Here is a 21,687-nt window from a genome sequence, read left to right on the forward strand (position 1 = left end):
ATCCCAACCCAAGTCTAGAAAAACTGGTACAATCCAGTGTGAGTTACCAACAGCTTCAGACCTCATTTCCTTCATCTGTAAAGTAGAACAATGTTCTCTGCCTTGAATGGTGGCTCTCACATAGTAAGTAGGTGCCTGAAAAAGTATAGCCGAGTTGACCTACTTCTAAAAATAAAACTTAGTTCAATTTTTTCCCAACATTTGTCTGTTTTAAAAAATTGGGAAGTTCCCGTTGTGGCTCAGTGGGTTAAGAACCCAACTAGCATCATGGGGATTTGGGTTCAATACCTGGCCTCGCTCAGTGGGTTGAGAAGCCAGCTTTGCCACAAGCTGTGGTATAGGTTGCAGACGCAGCTCAGATCTGGTGTTGCTGTGGCTGTGGCATAGGCTGGCAGCTGTTGCTCCACTTCAACCCCTCGCCTGGGAACTACCATATGCTGCTGCGTAGCCCTAGAAAAAACAAAGGGAGGGGATATTTTTTCCCTCTTCCCTCAGTTCCTCAAATCTAGATCAAAGGTCAAAACTTTGATGCATCAGACCAAATGTTTGGTTCCCCAAAATTCATATGTGGAGACCCAGTCTCCAGTTTGGCCCAAATGGGGATTTTGAGAGGATATAGAAGCACAGAGAGATTTAGCACGTTGGCCAAGGTCACACAGCTCATTAAATGACAGAGCCGGGACTTCATCACCAACCCATCAGCTATAGGTCACAAGCTCTGGACCTGCCAGCGGTGCTGTTTCCCCCATTGTTACTGAGGTAAACCTTTGTTAAGCACTTACTGTATGCCAGGGACTCTCCCCAGTTTGTACATATTGGGTTCATTTCCTGTGGCCACTGTAACAAAAAGCCACAAACGCAGTGGCTTAAAAACACAAAGTTTTTCTTGTAACATTTCAGAGGTCAGGAGTCCAAATTGGGTCTTAATGGGCTAAAATCAATGCGTCAACTGGGTTGCATTCCTTGTGGTGGCTGTAGGGAAAAGTATGTGTCCTTGTCTTTTACAGCATCCTTAGGCTGCTCACATTCCTTGGCTCAGTGCCTTCCTCCATCTCTAGCCAAAAGTGGCAGGTCACATCCTTCTCAAATGGTTTCACTTTAACTCTCTTGCCTCCGTCTTTGGCTTATAGGATCCTCATGATTATAGGGGCCCGCCTGGATAATCCAAGATAATCTTTCTGTCTGAAGGTCAACAGATTAGCAACCTCACTTCCCTCTACCACATAACCTAATGTATTCACAGGTTCCAGAGACTAAGACATGGATGTCTGTGGAGCAGGGATCTTTCCTCTACCTACCACCTATGAATACTTTAATGTTGCTGACCCATACAGCAACCTAAGATGTGGGCACTATTATGGCCATTTTACAGAGGATGTTATTTTTTTAGTTTTTATTCTTACTGCTTTTTTAGAGCTGCACTCACAACATATGGAGGTTCCCAGGCTAAGGGTCGAATCAGAACTACAACTGCCAGCCTACACCGTAGCCTCAGCAATGTAGGACCTGAGCCACATCTTCAACCTACACCGCAGCTCACAGCAATGCCAGATCCCCAACCCACTGAGCGAGGCCAGGGATCGAACCTGAATCCCCGTGGATACTAGTCGGATTCATTTCCACTGCGCCACGATGGGAACTCTCCAGAGGATGTTCTTGAGTCACAGAGATACTGAGCACATTGTCCAAGTTACAAAGCCAGGAGTCGGAGACCTAGGGTTACTCAGGTGTCTAGCTCTACAGCATGTAGAGCTCTACTTTAACCATTGGTTAAGCCTTATGCTAAGAAACTAGAAGCACCAGCTTCCTCGGAGAAAGCCAGTAGCATGGAAACATCTATGGCCCCAGACAACCACAGAACCTGGTTTGCCTGGGACAACCCTGGTTTGCACCTCTTGCCCCATTCAGCTCCCAGAAAGTCCCTGATAGATGGTAAATGTTAGTGTCAATCTCTCAGAGCTGACAGAAATCCAGTCACCCATGTTCTCGGAGACTCTGAGCCCTAGTCCCCAGGTGGCACCCCATCTAGGACCTCTCATGGTTGTGGATTCTTCCTTGCTCAAAAGTGAATTTCAGCCAACAATGACAACTGTTTATAAAAGGAACTAGCATTGATAAATGGTATCTTTGGGGGGAAAAAAGGTCTTAAGCCTTCTCCAAGTTTCTCTAAATTCTTTCCACTGTGTCTATCAAGGGAGGCTTTAGGAGCAGGGGCTAAATACATCCAAAGAAAAATGTACGTGTAAAGATTGACTGCTTTTCTGAGTGGAGAAGTACCGGTTAGTGTTTATTCATTCTTCCTTTTTTTTTTTTTAATTTTTGATTTTCCAGACCGTTGAAAACTGTGTGTGCATTTTAAGGAATCTTTCTTACCGGCTGGCAGCAGAAACGTCTCAGGGACAGCACATGGGCACGGATGAGCTGGATGGGCTGCTCTGTGGTGAGGCCAATGGCAAAGACTCAGAAAGTTCCGGGTGCTGGGGCAAGAAGAAGAAGAAAAAGAAATCCCAGGATCAGGTGATGTGGGTGACTTGCAGCTGCATGCAATTACTTCCTTCCCTAATTACATCATTAATGTTTCGTCTGTGTCTAGGTACAGGGCTCTGTGTTTCCAACACGAGGTAAAATTGCTAATGCGTCTGCATGATTTTTCCATAGGGATTTCACAGCTGAGACTGTGGAGTATTAAATGACCCCCCTCATGTTCTGCAGCCAAGCCAAGATAGGAAATTTTTTAAAAAAAGAAAGCTGTTTGAGTTCCAGGCAAGCTTGAAAATATCAGCTCCCAGAGACATGTGCAGGCACTGATTCTTCTGTGTGTTGATTAGCACATTTATTGAGGTCCTCGCAGGTACCTTGCAGGTGGTACAGTTGCACAAAATAAGTGTGGTCCAAGAAGGGAAGCTGAGGAAAGAGATGCAAAAGCCCAACATGTATTATGGCTCATTTTGGAACTTTCAGATACATAATCTTGCACTTACTGTTGTGAAATGGGGTAGTTCACAGCCCTTCCGACAGAATGACATTAGAAGCTTGATTTGGGGGACAATCCAGTGAACTTAGGAGAACTGCACCACAGGAGAACTCCCAAGAGGATTATGCAAAATGAAAAGTTATCTAACCCACAACAGATCCTTCCCAGGACAGAGGAGCCAGAGATTTTACCAGGAAGCAAAAGTGATAAAAATCATAATTGGTTGCATGATTTACTCTGGCACTTGCTGAATTCCAGAAATTTATGTTGACTTTGGCATTGGTACCTTAGGAAGATGCTGTAACACTTTAGAGGTCAGATTGTTGTAATAAGAACCTTGGAAACTTTTTCTTTTAGATTCTTTATAGGGATAATTGAAGAAAATATATGATACAAAGATCTGCTAAATGTATGCTCTTATTTCATGAAATGATTGCAGTTGAAATGTTCTAGGACCATCAGACTGTCAGCCCCTGTGTATGGGTGTATTGATTGGGTACTTCTCTGCATCATATTCTGATCCAAAATGACATAGCGAATTCATTAACTTCTGACTTGGTGCTCAGTGCTCATTGCTGAATTATAAGAAATTATTCTAGAAGTTTCTCTAGCTCTTTTCAAGCAGAACCTCCCTCAGAGCAGTCTGCATGCCTTGTACCAAGAGGCTCATCTCACCTTGCAGGGTCCTCACCACCCCTGCAGGGCTTTGTGCCAGCAGCCTGGTATAGCAGGGCAGGGGTGACCATCCAAAGTTGGAGATCCAGGAAAATCGAAGTGGATACAATTGATTTATCCACTTTTCCACCTTTTGTAGAAATAAGCATTTTTGTTTATTTCTTAATGTGAGAGCTGACCAAGGTTCCTGTGGTGACTTCCTGGGAACAATGGTGCTCAAACATGGATTGAAGGTAACAGGATACCACTAGCTCTTGGCCAGAGCTGATCTGGGCCTTCAACACCTGCCCTGTGAACTTGACTGTGCATAGAAAAACCTGCAGAGAAAAACAGAACTAAACCAAGCAACATCCCCTAAAAGTCAGAATCTCTCCTTGGCTTGAATATTCCCTGTGAATTATTTTGTTCACATGAGTATCTATGTATCCACATGGGTGAGGCTCTAAACCTCTTAGAATTCAAAGATGATTCTGACTCAGCATTTTTATGTGGTAGGCTTTCTCTTTCTCCTGATAATCTTTGTTTAGTGAGCTGGGATCAATTTAAGAATAAGTATTTTTACTCCTTTTCACCTGTTTTTGAGGTTGTTAATGCAAATGCGTAGATGAATGGGAAGCCTCACTTAGGATACTGACGTGATATTTTATCCACAAGAGCAGTAGCAATGGGCTTCTGTGTAAAACCTTTAAGGCCCCCTGTTTTCTGCCTGATAATAGATGTCTTTGCTGAAGCTCAAGGCCTTTTTCCTGCATGCCTTCCTGGCCCATCCCAGCATCCCACAGGCCTGCCCAGCATCCCACAGCCCTTACCCCCCAGCTTCTACTCTTTCTGCTCCTCTGTCCAGCATTCCCCTACTTTTTATTTTGTTTCATGACTCGGAATGTTATCCTTCAAAACCAAGTAAAACACCACCTCCACCCTTTCAAGATTTCCCCCAGGTAAAACGTTAATCACTCCTTAACCGGCATCCACATGATTTTATTTAAACTTCTCCTTCAATGCTCATCACACTATGAGTCATATGCATCTCCCTAGAGAGAGAATTTTTGGAGGGGAGGGACTATGTGGGTCTGCTTTCTGTCTTTTTTTTTTTTTTTTCCTTACCCAGTGCCCAGCAACAGCTCTGCTGAATGGAGGGTAATCTTTGGTCCACAAAGACTCTAGCTCTTGCCATGGGGTTGTTTCCAATGGGTGTTATAGTTGTGGTCCCAGCCTCATCCATTTCATCCATTTGCTTCTTGAGACACTTGGCCTCCAACGACTGCCGTGAGCCAGGAGTACTCTGTGGCCCTTCTGTTGCCATTTATGGTTCAATCTGTTTCATAGCTTTTCATGGCAGGTTTGCATGTTACCACGTTCTGACTCTGCAGTCACCACCAGGCCTCATGAACACTCTCTATCACATTCATTGTCTGAGAACTTGCAGTTCATATCAACAAGTATATGTGCGAGTATCTCAAAGTTCCCGTGGAGAAGCAGCACTTTGATCATGCCAGACTAAAAAAGGTGTTAGCATGTGACATACATAAATGAGATTAGGTGCCACAAAATCCCATCCCCTGAAAGCTTTCGCTGGATTTTCAGGACCTTGTGTTTGTGTCACCTCAAGAGCTTCATGCATTAACACTGGGTCACATGGAAGCTGTTGGCCCAGAAGTGAGGCTCTGAGACTAACTAGCAATCAGTGTCCCTAAGCACAAAAATGAAGTTATGGCTATTTTAAATTAGTACCTTGGAAATTTGAATTTTACGCTTAACTTAAATTTTTAATCAGTTTCTCCTTATTTGAGACAAAAATCAATGTGAAATATAAATATTTATAAAGATATCTTTAAATACATTTTAAATTTTTGGTAAATATTTACATTTATAAAAACAAATCCATGCAATCATAACACATAAATAATAAAAGAGTGAAATAGCAACAAGCTACAAGAAGAAAATAATACACATACCTCCAGCATCTTCCCTTCTAGAGAGAGCTACCACAGCAGTTTACACATGGGCCTGTATCCTTTCAGATCTCTATCTCTCTGTATTTATACATAACTTTGTTTAACCTTTCAAAGTGTAATTGTACTGCATTGATTAGAGTGTGAGGTAGAGCCCATATCAGGCAGCCAAGTTCATAGTATCTTAGAGTGAATAAGTGTCTTTCCTACTAATATAGCACTGCTGGCGACTCTGGTCTGTAGCCTTTGGAGGCTCCTTAGCTCTTTAGGGTGTTGCTCTCTTCCTCATGGTCTACATTGGCTCGTCACATCCACAGTCCAGGGAAGAAATGGAGCCAAGAAGATTTGGGGGCTGGGGGTGGAGTGCCCTTTCCTTCTAGGATCTCCCTGAATCTCACATATATCCCTTTGGTCTGGATGGGACACATTGGCACCTGCATTGCAAGGGCAACTGGGAAGTGTAGTATTTTTGCGGAGCAACCATGACCCTAGGTGAACCTTGGTCCTTCTCTTAGCCAAAGGGAAAAGGGGTTCAGTGGGCCTTCTAAGGAGGTGCAGTAGGAGCTCTCCACCCCTGTGAGGAGGGATAGTGTATCATTGAAATGTTTTAGGATTGTCTACACAGAGTAATTTAAAAAAGCAGATTTTATTCATTTAGCTGTTTGCAAATTCTCTGCACATAGGGAAGCTACTGTTTACCTGCAGCCAGGTGACTGCACCACTGAAAGCAAGGGCAGGTGTGGTCACAGCCCCACCCTGCCTCACCCTGCATTGCTTAACATGCCCTTGTAGACAGTTTATCACTTGGCACTACATGACCGCTTTCCTTGCCAGTTAAAAAGTCATCTACACCAGAATGTGAAAGGGCTACCAAGAGTTCCGTTCTAGGGTCCACCATGTTGTATGGACCAGTCCCTGGTTATCGGAAAATTAAGTTGCTTCCAAATTTTAGCTAAAGTAAATGGCAATAAACATCCATGTAGTTAAATCTCACCTACATCCTTAATCACTTCTCAAGGATAAATTCTTTTGTTTAATTTATTTTTAAAATTCATTTTATTGAGGTGCAGTTGATTTAGAATGTTGTGTTAATTTCTGCTGTATAGAAAAGTGATTCTGTTTTATATATCTATATAGATAGATAGATATAAATATTCTTTTCCATTATGGTTTATTATAGGATATTGAATATAATTTCCTGTGCCATACAGCAAGAAATAAATTCTTAAAAGTAAAATATCTAGACTAAACACATGCTTTTAAGGCTTTGGCTACATGAGCCAAAATGTGTCTTAATCACTGTAGATGCCAGCGACAGCATGAGCACATTTTGATTTGATTTATTATCACTTGATGGAGCTGCCCTTTGTGACATTTGTGACGCCTTTACGTCCTCATTTCCCAATATCACAGGTTGTTTTTCTCTCTTCCAGGCAGTTTTCATTTTCTTATTAGCAACCATGCTTTCTCATTTCCTGCCTAATACCATTTCCTAACCATCTGCTGATTTCGGCTGCTGCTCGTCCCTCACGGCTGGTTGCAGTGTAGTCTCACTCTGCTGTCACCTCACCATATGCCAAGAGCTTGGTGACTCAAGACATGGTGTTTCATGTCCTCGAAGCAATAAATCGCATGTGCCTGCAAAGATCACGGCAGCACCATCCTGTGCAGTGGCATTTCTTTGCCACTCCCAATGAATGAGTGACATTCTCATCCTTCTACCCAGCCTCTCCTATAAAATATATCTCTTCCACTACAAATGCTATTCTTCCACTGTCAACGAGTTTACAGACTTAGCACTCTATTTTTGGTGTCTCGTTTACTTGGTATTTAAATTTTACTGCTCAGTACTGCATGCCATCCGTCAGTACCCTGGGTCTTACTTGGCAAGACCTGGGTTTCTCGATCTTGGCACTGGTGACATTTGGAGCCAGAGAATTCCCTGTTGTAGGGTTGTTCTGTGCCTTGTGGGATGTTTATTAGTGTCCCTGGCTTCTACTCAATAGCACTGATCAACAGGACTCCCTTCCATAGTTGTGACAATGAAAAATGTCCCCAAACATTACCAGTTGTCTCCTTGGGTATTAAAACTGCCCCAGTTGGAAAACCAAGTATTAGACTATCTTTGAGGGATGTATCGTCAAAGATATAGACAGGCAAGATGACAGGACTACCTGAAGGAGGTCGCTACGGGAGGCAGAGCACCCCTTGAAAAGGCAGGTAATGGGGTTGGTCATAGCCCAGGTTTCCTTGGATGTGGATGAGAAGTTAGGAGCAAAGAGAATTCTCCATAAGACTTCATGGTATTCCAGTAGGTTCCATCAGGATGACTGATGGTGTGGACCAGCCTTGATGACACTCTGCCATGGGCATAGCACAGTGGCTTCCTTGTGCCCATTTCTGGACGTGGCAACATCACCATCCTCCCTCTGGCCGCCTCCTCAGGAATGCATGCCCACACAGTCATGGAGGTGAACCAGCAAGGCTAGCCCTGAATCTCTTTTGTTGTGATGTCCTGTTCAGGAAACTCCGTAGCTGACCTCTCCTTTAATCCAGGTTTCTAATCTCAAATGCAAAATCTCCCAGATCTTCTACAAGGAGACCCTGGAGATACATGTGCCACGTGAAAAGAGCTCATTGGCCATCACCTCTGTTGGCTCCTTCCTCAGGCTCAGCATCCCTGTAGTTTCCTGAACAGCTCCCAGGGGAATTCAGACACCTGCATTATCCTTTTCTTAAAAATTCCCAAGAGTCAACAAAAATCATTTATCTTTTGGCTTTTGACCATTGCTTGGAGTGTTTTAATAACCATTACCTCTATCCTCTACCTCCCTTCATCCTTCTTCCCCTCCTCCCAGTAGCAGGACCTGACAGTAAAACGCTGTCAGTGCAAAATCACTTAGTAACTGCTATTTAAACCAAGTCAAGCAAAAGTGGCCAACAGAGCGATGGACTGTGTTTAGGGTGTTGCTTTTCAACATACTTAGAACCAGCTGTAGCCTAATCTGACCAAACCCTTGCCTGAGGGAACATTCCCTGCCAGTTTACCATTTCGTTTTTTATTTTTTTAATGATTTTATTTTTTCCATTATAATTAGTCTACAGTGTTCTGTCAATTTTCTACCTTACAGCAAAATGACCCAGTCACTCATATATATATATCTATACATGTATTATAAGATAAGCAGTTCATATATATACATGCATGTATTATATAATATATATACATGTATTTTATATAATATATAATAATATATATGTAATGTGTGTGTGTGTATATATATATACACACACACACATATATACATTCTTTTTCTCACATTATCCTCCATCATGCTCCATCACAAGTGACTAGATATAGTTCCCAGTGTTATAAAGTAGGATCTTGTTGCTTATCCACTCCAAATGCAATAGTTTGCATCTATTAACCCCAGACTCCCAGTCTATCCCAATCCCTTCCCCTTCCCCTTGGCAACCACAACTCTATTCTGCAAGTCCATGAGTTTCTTTTCTGTGGAAAGGTTCATTTCTGTCATATGTTAAATTCCAGATACAAGTGATATCATATAGTATTTGTCTTTCTCTTTTTGACTTACTTAGTATGAGAGTCTCTAGTTCCATCCATATTCCTACAAATGACATTATTTTGGTCTTTTTTATGGCTGACTAGTATTCCATTGTGTATATATACCATATTTTCTTAATCCTTTCATCTGTTGATGGACATTTCCTACATTCTGTGATGTGTGACTTCAGCTGGGAAGCAAGAGTGGGATTTTAAAATTATAATGTTTTCTAGGAGTTCTGGTTGTGGCTCAGTGGTAATGAGCATAACTAGTAACCATGAGTATGCTGGTTCTATCCCTGACCCGCCTCAGTGGGTTCAGTTTCCAGCATTGCCGTGAGCTGTGGTATAGGTTGCAGACACTCCTGGGATCTCTTGTTGCTATGGCTGTGGCATAGGCCAGCAGCTGTAGCTCTGATTCAACCCCTAGCCTGGCTGTGGCCCTAAAAACAAAAGTAAAATAAAATAAAACCAGAATGTTTTCCTGTCACTGCAGACCCACCTCCTTTCCCTTGCAGTATCTCTGGCCTGTTGATTTCACTGAAATCCCTTCCAAAGAAAATGTATAACCTGCACACATGTTAAGACTGTCATGCTTTTTTCTTGGCAAAGAAATCTAGGCAATAGAGACTCATTGCATTAGTGAAGAGGGCTTTTCTATTTGTGTTCCAAAGATACAGCAGTGAGAGCCCTTTTCAGTATGTAGACGGGAGTGCTGTGACATATGTGAAAGGAATTGTGTATTATCACACTTCTCCCCAAATGCAAATCCTTCTTCCTTGTAGGTGAGAAAGACTTGTTAGCATCTCCGTGATACCCAGCCCAGTGCCTTGGGAAACAGAGCCAGGGCAATTGTAAGCCTCTCCAGGGGGAAGAGCTAAAATTCCCTTGGTAATTAATTCTTCTCATTCCCCAGGGTCTTGTATGGATGTTGTAATTAGACTTGTCTCCTGAGCTGCCATTCACTAAAGAGCCCCACATTTACAGAGTCTCTCTGTAAACTGTGGATATCTTTGCATTCTTATATTTATCCTTATCTCTCTTTGTATAAGGAGCAAATGGCTTCCATGATCCCATCATCAAACCAACTAAGATAGAAATCTTTTAAGTAAGATTGAAGCCCTAAGGAGAAGCAAAAGTATGAAAAAGCAAGTCTAAAAAGAAGATACTTTCTTTCTTTTTTTAAACCCACACATTGGCCCATTCCCACAGCTTTGGGATTTTCTTCCTAAGCAGACATTTCCTACAGTGACCAGTGTGTGTCTCGCCCTCCCTGACCATGACCACATCAAAAAGTATCATGTCCAAATTTCAGCAGCCCCTGGGCTTCTATCATGGAGCACGTTACTTTCTTTCTCTTTTAAAAAGGTTTAACCATTACCATCTCAGAGAGAGAATACATATTTTCTTTTTTTTTTTAAACTAGTGACTGAATGAACAGATTTGCATTTTATTTTATTTTATTTTTTTATTTTTTATTTTTTTATTTTCCCACTGTACAGCAAGGGGATCAAGTTATCCTTACGTGTATACCTTACAATTACATTTTTTCCCCACCCTTTGTTCTATGGCAACATGAGTATCTAGACAAAGTTCTCAATGCTACTCAGCAGGATCTCCTTGTAAATCTATTCTAAAGAAAGTGAATGATATAAACTTCACTGATTTGTTTGATTGATATTAGTCATGCAGTCATACATTTGAAGCCAGAAAAGTACTGATACATAAAAAAGAATGAAATAATGCCATTTGCAGCAACAAGAATGGACCTAGAGATTCTCATACTAAGAGAAGTAAGTCATATAAAGACAAATATCATACCCTATCACTTCTACGTGAAATCTAAAAAACAGTACAGTACAGCACAGGGAACTATGTCCAATCTCTTGAGATAGACCATGATGGAAGATAGTATGAGAAAAGGAACATATGTATATATATGTATGACTGGGTCACCATGCTGTATAGCAGAATTTGACACAACAATATAAATCAACTATTCTCTAATAAAAAATGCAAATAAATCTATATATAGAACGGAAACAGAGTCAGAGACATAGAAAACAAAGTTATGGTTACTATAGGGGGAAGGGGAGGGGAGGGATAAATTAGGAGTATAGGATTAACTGATACCAACTACTATATGAAATAAGGATTTGCTGTATAGCACAAGGAACTATGTTCAATATCTTATAATACCCTATAATGGACAATAATCTGATAATTATATATGTAAATGTGTGTGTTTGTGTAAGCCTGGGTTGTGCCTTGTCTTTATTACATAGAAAGTTCTCCCTCCTGACATGACAATATTTTGCTTTTTTATATATATTATTTCCATATTTCAAGTTCTTAGAAAATATTTGGTCCTAGAGATAGAGTCCAAATTAAACATGGCTTGTATAAGGCCTATTCATAGATCTGGTTTTGTGTTCTTAGGACAAAGTAGCTGGTAATCAGTGTTTCGACTGTTAAAAGATTTAGTCACTGCTTACCTTAAAGCCATGTGCCAGTTTTGAAGAAATTTTGGGATCAGTGCCCCTTGTATTTACATTTATAAATGACATATTTCCATTTGGTAAAAGAAATTTATCATATCAAGGTAATTTGCATATCCCATGATTTTTCACGGCTCCTCCTAGCTCTAGAAAGTTGGCATTAAAAGTTTGCTTCTCTACAACCACATCAGTCTGACCCTGATGTCACCATTGCCCTATAGCTCTGTTGCTATTGATTCGTTAGGCAACATGACATCAAGTGTGTTTACACAACTCTTAAAGTCTCTTTCTTAAAGAAGATTTCTGGTCTTTTACAGGTGATGAAAATATTTTTTAATGGACAGTTGATACTTCTTTCCCTATTAACTCAATGAAAGTTGAGTAAAGTACTCAGATAAAAGCAGGATACACTGACTGGCTTTGAAATAGTGGTGTTTTTTTTTTCTTTGTATTGATGTGCCAGGTGCTGTCAACATTGGGAAATAGCAGAGAATCCCCTTTGAACTTCTCTCATGACCATCAAAGATTGTCTGTATTCACATCAGTTTTCCTTTTATTTCCTTCACATTCTCTCTGTAGCCATTAAGAAAGAATTGTAATAAAAGATATTAAGAGCTACTTAGATCAACATGTCAGAGAAGAAGAAAATTGTCTACTGATTTAGCCATTTATCCTATTTTATTGTGCAAAAGTTAGAAAAAAAAAGAATAAGATGAAACACAGCAAATGATAACAGCTTTTTTTTATCTTGATAGTTTGTCTGTCATTTGTTCTAACAAGCAAGCAAAATAGTGCTTCTCTATACCTTTCATGTTATTAAACTCATAGCTGAGAGAGAAATTTCATCCATGATGAGTTCTATATCTTTGTATGAAAGCTAAAGCTTTTTTTTTTTCCTTTTGTCTTTTTAGGGCTGCACCTGTAGCATATGGAGGTTCCCAGGCTAGGGGTCAAATCAGAGCTGTAACTGCTGGCCTACACCACAGCCAAAGCAATGCCAGATCTGAGCCACATCTGTTACCTACACCACAGCTCACAGCAATGCCAGATCCTTAACCCACTGAATGAGGCCAGGGATCGAATCTGCATCCTTGTGGATGCTGTCAGATATGTTTCCATTGAGCCGCAATAGGAACTCCTAAATCTTTTTATGAAAATGATAGCTTAAACATTTGAAGGAGATGACAACATAAACAATGAAAAAACAGGTAATTTTCCATTTCCTTTTGCACTAGTGTATAGATTCAATGTCCCCAGCTGGTTTCCTTTGAGAGGCCAATAATACTCTTGCTTTCTAATTGAAGTCAACAAACCTATAAAATGATTGTTCTCTTTGCCTGGTTCTATCTTTCTATCCAGTGCAGTGAGTCAATCTCAAATCATGAACCAGGAGCGATGTGATTAGTCTGGTTCACTTTCAGTTTTTTTTTTTGTGTGTGTGTATTTAAAAGGGATGGAGTGGGAGTTTCTGCTATAGTGCAGTGGGTTAAGGATCTGGCATTGCCTTGTGGCATAGGTCACAGCTGTGGCTTGGATTCGATCCCTGGTTCGGGAACTTCTATATGCTGTGGGTGTGGCCAAAAAATAAAAAAATAAATAAAACTAAAAGAGTTAGACTGGTTTCATTGATAGGTGCTGCACAGGTGCAAGTCATCCTTGAATGGTTTAGAAGTGGTTTTTGTTGAAAGAACAGGAAGATTTCCATGTTGAATGTCCTTGTTCTGATATTGAGATTGAGCAACACTCTCATTGAAAATGACCTTTCATGGGATGTCCATCACCCATCCATGGCATGTCATTCATCTCTGTGCTTTAGCCTTGACTTAAGCTGTATCATAATTGAGAAAAAAAGGTGTGAATTTTTAGTTCTACTCTTGCAAAATAAATGATGGAATTCTTGAAATTATTTGTGACTGTTAAATGACTTTTTATTATTTTTATCAACACTTCTATTTGTGTTACAAGCCTATATTTTCTTCCAGGTAAATTTTCAGACCTAAAGAACTTAGATTCTGAAATATAATTTTGTTTTCATATATAAATACACATATATGTACACACATGCACATATATATGTACATAAAGTATCTGTGAGAAGATTGGGATATATAAATATCATTTAGACTATATTTTAAGCAAAAGCAATCATTAATAAACACAAATAACCAGTTAAGAAACTTAATACTCCCATTCTAATATTATGAATTAATTGTTTTGTTTTACTGTGATTTTTCTCAAAAATGAATATGGGAATTTTTTTACACATGTTACTTTATTGCTACCCTTATTATATTTATTGCCTTTGTTTTTAATGAAAAGGGTCAGTGTGATCAAAGATCAGAATCATTGGAACTTCTAACATTTTTTAAAATTATAAGAATAATAGAAAAGTATAAATGTAGAAAAAAGAAAGATGTAAACACTTTATTAATAAGTGTTTATTATCATTACATGTTTTTCATATTATATTTTACTTGGTATAAAATACAAACCCCATACTACTTTGCATCCTGCTTTGTTTAATTTTTATCATAAACATTTATCCAGATTGCTACATGATCTTCATAACTATCATTTTTAAGGCTCTGCCAATGTCTTTGTCCATATAATCCATAATTTTAAATGTATGTGTAGTTAATTGTTAATTACATTTTCTCCTGTTATTTATTAGATTAAATTCCAATCCAATATCAGAGTTTCTATAAGATCAAAATTTGCCTTTAGCTCATGTCAGTGTATCTAAGAAACTATAACAGGTTTCTTTCTTTTGTCTGTTCTGTCATTTGTTTTATGCATATAGATGCAATGACAAAACATGTATGTTACAAGAGGTATAGGAATTTATCACAGTTAATGCTTATTAACGAAGAACTGAGAGTATTTGAGTTAACAGTCTATGCTGTGCCTATAGTAAGTATGCTTACTGGAAAGTATGCTGCCCCATTTTTAGCCTTCTTCCACCCTGCCCAATCAAAATTAACCCCTCTCTTCTCCTTCCTTCCTAAAGCAGTGTGCTAAGCTCATTCTCGGAGCACATATCCAAATCTACTGCCAGTTACATTCACTCATGTTCATGCTCCAACCCCCTCCATCTTCCAGCATAAGCTCTTGGTGGGCAGGAATGGCTCTCCCATTTTTTGGCAGTCCCCTGATTCTAATGCCGTAGATGTTCACCAAATGTCAAGACACCTGCTGTAGATGTTCACCAAATGTCAGGACATCCTGCTTTTGTTTTAGTCTTTGATGTTTGCAGAAGGCAATGTTGAGAAGTGTTAAAAATGTTAAAGATGTTTACTCTCTCATTTCTCTTCCACCAGTGGGATGGAGTAGGACCTCTTCCAGACTGTGCAGAACCACCAAAAGGGATCCAGATGCTGTGGCACCCATCAATAGTCAAACCCTACCTCACACTGCTCTCTGAGTGCTCAAATGCAGACACGCTGGAAGGGGCAGCAGGCGCCCTGCAGAACTTGGCTGCAGGGAGCTGGAAGGTATGACCAGTTCATTACAATAAAAGAGAAATTTGGAGTTGTGAGAATGTCCTTAGAAAATACAAAAAGTCCAATTTTGAGAAGTGTAATTGTAAGAAAGTTTCTGAAGATATTAGATAAAGGCCGGTTACATTGAACTGTTGGACATAGAAAGGTATTTTTTTTTTAATTCTTTTTAAGGGTTCAGGGGTCCTCCAAGATTGCTACAAAACAGAGGAATAGATGTAAGAACAGTCATTGAAGAGGCTGTGACATGCCTTTCATTCTATTTGTATAGCCAAGCTACTTGATTTTCAGGGGAGACTATGACAAGTTGAGGCTTTTCAAAGCACTGTCATTAACAGTTAAGGGAGCTGTTACCCAAACAGCTCATATAAAAACCCCTGTGAATCCTGTAATGATGTAGCTGGTCCTATCCCCAAAGAAAAGAACCTCTTGCATTTTTAAATTATGAAATTACAGAGAAGAATAGTATTGTTGGTTATCTTTGGCAAAATGTAAAAGTAAAGCAAATGTATGGTTTGCAGAGATTTGGAGGGTCTTTTTCTCTGGGTTTTTATAAACACACACTGTTGGTTCTCACAGAAAATTTCCATGACCTTCTTTTACATTAGAAAAGGATTCACGATAAAACAGTTGCATTTGGTCACTAAGAGTTACATGAACTAATGTGCCTTCTTGCACAAAATAGTGTAACCTCTTAAAAGAATGAGGGCATGGGGGGAAACATCAAGAGAGGGAGTTTGGACCACTGCCTGCCATTTCCCATTCATTTAATATCAATCAATGCCTGGGGTTGGGGATATTCACAAGTCACTCTTTTTTTTTAACCATTGATTTTCTTCAAAACAATATTAATATAGACTCATAGCTATACATAACTCTCAGAAGCCCAGTACTGTAGGCACTACACATACTGGTTTCAGCATCATTATATAACAATACCTTCCCTTCTTATTATACCTTCCAATATCTGCCTCTTGTCCCTTCTCTGTGCCATTGTCCTTCCCATTGCTACAGTCTCAGCTGCAGCATTTCCTTCTTTCTTGGGTGTGACACCCCAGCTTTTGAGACCCAGGCCCTGATTGCACTTCTCAGGGACTGGCTCCATACTCATGCATGGCAGCCCTTTCCCTTCTCTCAAGAGTCTTAGGAATGAGCATAATTATCCTCCTTGATCCCTGCCCATAGAACATCACTAATGTTGTACATTAAGAATTCAGATTCAGCTGGTCTTGAAGTGAATTTTTCTCTTGCTTTTAACCAAAGGAAAGCTTCAAAGGTAGAGTCTCAGGCAGGATTCCAGAGGAGAGCCTTGCCTAACTAGAAAAGAGATAGTAATGGAAATCACCTCCTGGAACTGTTCCTTAACATTAACCTCCCTCTAAAGTCAGGAGGCTTTGACTCAAATCACAATTCAAACTTATGCTCTACCTTTTCTGAGCTTTGTGCACCTGGGGAAAGTATAACACTTCAGTGTGTCTCAGATGCATCATCTTTAAGCTGAGAAGAGCATGGTGCTTCACCCCACATCATGTTCATCGGTCACAGCACTGAATGCAAAGATGGCAGCAGGATGTCATAGGCCAAGGGGGTTGTCACTGTATATACCCAAGAGCGCTAAGTTGTTGCAAGTCCCTACCCAGCACCCTGCCTTGGAGGACAGACTAGAAGGTCATGGGAAGATAAACCCCTGGGTTTCAGACCTGAGTCTGACTGAGGGGCAAAGCCATCTAAATAGTGGGAAATCAAGTTTGCCATCTTTTGATTTTCTTACAAATTATTATTTTCCTTGAGAAATACCTAGGTTCTTATAAGAACAACTTAAAAATGAAGCAATGTCTTTGAGCTTCAGAAGATTTTGAATGTAAGACTTCAACCTTGGCTTTAAAAGTTAAACTCTATATTCCATTGGTTTGAAAAGTTAATTAGAAATATGGAAAGTTGATAAAGACATAAATAAAACTGCTGGAGTTGAAAACACAGCATCTGAAATGAAAAATCCATAGAATGGGATCAACAGCAGATTAGACATTACAGAAGAAAAGATTAGTGATTTGAAAAATAGCAGTTGGAAACTGTGCAAAATGAAACACAGAGAAAAAAGAAAAAAAAAGCTCATCATAGTGCATCGATGAGCTTCAAATATCATGATGTACATGTATCAGTGGAGCCCAAAACAAGAAGAGAGAGAAAGAAGTATGAAAACAAAATGAAATAATGGTTGAAAACTTTCCAAATTTAATGAAAACCATAAACTCACACATCTAAGCATCTCAAGAAACTCTGTACCAGAAACATGAAAAATTGTAATCAGATTATTCAAAGTCAGTAGTAGAGAGATAATCTTAAAAGCCACTGGAGAAAAAAAGACATGGTACATACCAAGAACTGTAGCACTTCTCAACACCATATTTAAGGATCAGTGTCACCAATTATTCGTTTATTTATGCAAGTCTTTGTCGAGTGACTATGAATGTCCTCTAGAAGATCTGGTCTGTAAGGTCTCAATGAGCACAGAAACAAAGGGCCATTTTTTTTTTGTACGCCACTGCTCAAACACAAGTGTTTAACTGAATCTGTATCTATGTCCAAATGTCTTTCTTATAGATAAGTCTTTTATATTTATACACATCTATTAATCACTAGGCAGGTAATAGCACGTATCATGACCATCAGATGGTCCCATTTTATGACTATTTGGTCTCTGAGTCAAATGGGAATATACAGTCACTATGATGTAAAATCGATAGAAAAGAGTTGTGGAAGAGCTGTTTTCTTCTCTTTTTCCAGACTCATCAATGTATTGCCGGATACAGATTTCAGTAGCATTACCCAGTTCCACCATTTCTGCAGTGTTGCACTTTCTGTTTAAATTGGTGAAATTTAGGTATTTAGAGTAACAAAGTAATAAATTTATAATTTATATTATTATTTTTTATGATTTTTATTTTTTCCATTATAGCTGGTTTACAGTATTCTGTCAATATTCTACTGTAGAGCAAGGTGACCCAGTCACACATACTTGTATACATTCTTTTTTCTCACATTTATGCTCCATCGTAGGTGACTAGATATAGTTCCCAGTGACATACAGCAGGCTGTCATTGCTTATCCATTCCAAAGGCAATAGTTTGCATCTATTAACCCCAAATTTTATACTAATTTATTTTATACTGATTTTATACTTTTTGATATTCAAAAATTATCTCCTATTTTGGCTATAGAATGAGAATTACAGAGGATGTCCGATAAAATTTCTCAATATTTTACAGCAATAACATCTCACTGTTTTCAGTGCATAAACCTGATCATTAGTTCAAGAGAGTTATCCCCACATATCCAGAGGGCATTGACTTGGTAAATCTTTCTATTCCTAATAGAGTAGAGACTACTGAGAAAGAGGCAGAATAGCTGGACCAACATAAATCAACATCACAAAAGCACGTATAAAGGTCAATCACATTATCATGATCAGCTTTTGTTCAATTTTATCATTTACCATGTGAAATGACAAGGGAATATGTGAGAAGGGATAGATAATCTATGGGAATGATTTGAGATGATATTCATTAAACCAAACATTGATAGTTGTAATTTTTTAAAGATTGAGAATAATTTGGAGTTCTCTGATGGCTCAGTGAGTTAAGGATCCAGCATTGCCAGTGCTGTGGCTTGGGTCACTGCTATGGCACGGGTTCAGTCCCTGGCCTGGGAACTTCCACATGCCAGGGGCATGGCCAAAAAAAAAAGGAAAAATGAAAGAGAGAATAACTTGTACCAAAACCAAACAAAAAAATCTTTACTTTTAAAAAGTTCAATGTAAAAAAAAAAAAACAAAACTGAGTAGTTATAAGATTGACTTAGGACACACAACAGCCTCAGATTTCTTGTGGACAGCATTAGCATCTGAAATCTAGGATTCTAAGAAAGTGTTTTTATAGCAACTGTTGTAATTTAGCGGCATGTTTAAGTGTCCTTAACTTTTATGACCCAAACACAGAAATCTGAAGGTAAAACACCAGAAGTGTGCATGGAGAGAGCTTATTATAGACTTCATCATCTGAAACAATAACTTCTCTTTATGGGAGGATCGTGCACACTCTTTTTCTGTGTCAAATTGACTAGCAAGCTAGACCTTCATAATGGCTCCAAACACTTCTTAAACTTTAAAACAGTCATTACTTGGTTTATGAGCATGAGAGAAACATAATGGCAGAAGCTAAGTGAAATGTTTTTCATAGCTAACATGGACTTCAGTTACCTTTTTCTCATTTACAGTATGATGATTTTGTTTATCACAGAATATTAAAATGGTTGGATATAATAGTTTGAAAATTCCAAAATGTGAATGAATGCTCTTTCGACTCCCATTTTATTGTAATTGAACTTCGTGAAAACTCAGGGCTTGAACTATAGAAATGTATCTATACTTGCTATTAAGCCAGATGCTTCAAGTATCTTTTGTGGTCAGTTTTCTCCCTAAAAAGTGACTATTCTCAGAAAGCCCATTTATGTTTAAAGAGAATGAAGAGATACTTGGACATTAATCTGTTAATATTTAATGAAGTCATATGATTGCAACATAGGTTTAGTGAGAAGGAAACAAAATCTCTGGCCATGTGGCCCAAATGAATAAAAAATAAGAGAACTAGGAAATTTGAGACTTGTCCCTAGGGACAGGGATGACAGCCTTGAGAGGAGCACTGGGTTTAGTGTTCCTTAGCAATTAGTGTATCATGTAAAAGTGAACCAGAGTGGATTAGTGGAATCCAACAAATAAAAGCAAAAATCATGGTCTAAAACAAAGATCTTTGTCCTAGTTAAGTGTTATATAAAGCATAAGGTTTAAATGCAAGAAATGGAGTTCTAGGGAATTCCCGTCGTGGTGCAGTGGTTAACGAATCCGACTAGGAACCATGAGATTGCGGGTTCAGTCCCTGCCCTTGCTCAGTGGGGTAACAATCCAGCGTTGCTGTGAGCTGTGGTGTAGGTTGCAGACGCAGCTCAGATCCCGCGTTGCTGTGGCTCTGGCGTAGGCCAGTGGCTACAGCTCCGATTAGACCCCTAGCCCGGGAACCTCCATATGCCGCGGGAGCAGCCCAAAGAAATAGCAAAAAGACAAAAAAAGAAAAAGAAAAAAGAAAAAAAAAGAAATGGAGTTCTGAAAGGTTGTGATGAAAATGGGGCATAAAGCATCATGCCTAATGGGTTAGAAATTCAGCCAGAATAAATGCAGAGATTATCTGAGGACTCTGCCCAATCATCAGGCTCCTAGAGACAATACACTCAGTTGAACATGATGACTAGCCTGAGGCAGGACAAGGATAGGCCCAGCTTTTGGAGGAGACAGTGGAGCAAGGTCAACCAGGTCATTAGTTCTAATCGCGTAATACTGAGCAGATTCTTCCAAGACCCCAGTACGTAGTACTGATTGCCAGGACTGCACCTGTGTCATACCATGCCAAATGTATCCAAACTGACTATCAAGTAAGCCCATTTTTGGATAGTTTGCCTTTACTTTCATCATTATCGTTGAGTAGCAAAGCCTTACATTACAGAACTACATTCTGAGATTGTAGAAATGCTAAATATGAGGAATTTCCACTTCCAGCTGATATACAATAAGTCAGAGAAATATATGAAGCAATGGTTTTTAAAAACACTAATCACTAGACAATGAAGAACAGTGATCTCTGAGAAACAGTAAATAAGGTGAGCCCCATGATTGTACCAGCTCATTATCTGAGAGAGGTTCCAGACCATGGCACAAGTATTAGGAACCCAGAAGGAGCTCAACACTCTCTGAGATAAGGAGATGGAACTGGGAATCTGGGGAGACCAAGGTGACTTGAGCTCATAGGACAGAGCACCAAAGAGGAGAAAGCCACATATAGAACCCTAGAAATATGCAGAATCCCCCTCCGATATGAGCTGTGTCAGTCCAAGGGAAACACCCAAGGCTGAAGAAACAACCTCCTGAGATTATTAGACAGAATGAAACTTGGTGTGTACACAGGAATGCATCCCAAGAGCCAGACAGGAAAACCTCATAATTTGTGCATCATTGGGTAGAGTACTCTCAAGTCTTGCTTCAGTCCTGAGGCATAATTAGCCCTGGACTAAATAATGTTCCAGTCTTTCCTATGAAATCTTAAAAGTAAGACCCAGAAAGATTAATAGTTTCCAAGTAAATTAACAGCATCCTAGAATAAAGTTTAAAAATACCTATAGGAATACAAAAATATCCAACACCCAACACATTAAAATTAAGGATGTCTGGCATCCAGTTGAAAATAACACTGTTAAGCGAATAAACAGGAAAATGTGATTCATAATGAAGAGAAAAATCAATCATTCAAAACCAATTCAGAACCAAATAAGGTGTTAAAAATAGCACACAACCAGTTATTATAAATGTATTTCATGTATTCAAAAAGTTAATTAGAAATGTGTAAAATATATAAAACAAATAAAACTTCTCAAGATGACAATAAACTGTCTGAAATGAAAAGACACATGGAATGGGATT

The 21,687-nt window shown here is 39.3% G+C and overlaps 1 protein-coding gene across 3 annotated transcripts in view; it reads left to right on the plus strand.

Moving 5' to 3' along the window:
• Positions 1 to 21,687, plus strand: part of CTNND2 (catenin delta 2) — a 1,041,823-nt gene that overhangs the window by 880,076 nt on the left and 140,060 nt on the right. For all 3 annotated transcript variants that reach the window (XM_047768122.1, XM_047768109.1, XM_047768114.1), the window contains exons 14-15: positions 2,332 to 2,517; positions 14,982 to 15,155. In XM_047768122.1, the coding sequence (XP_047624078.1) occupies positions 2,332 to 2,517; positions 14,982 to 15,155 (360 nt within the window). The remainder of the gene's footprint in view (positions 1 to 2,331; positions 2,518 to 14,981; positions 15,156 to 21,687) is intronic.

Source organism: Phacochoerus africanus, chromosome 1, assembly GCF_016906955.1.
Source record: "Phacochoerus africanus isolate WHEZ1 chromosome 1, ROS_Pafr_v1, whole genome shotgun sequence".
In the NCBI taxonomy this organism is placed as follows: domain Eukaryota; kingdom Metazoa; phylum Chordata; class Mammalia; order Artiodactyla; family Suidae; genus Phacochoerus; species Phacochoerus africanus.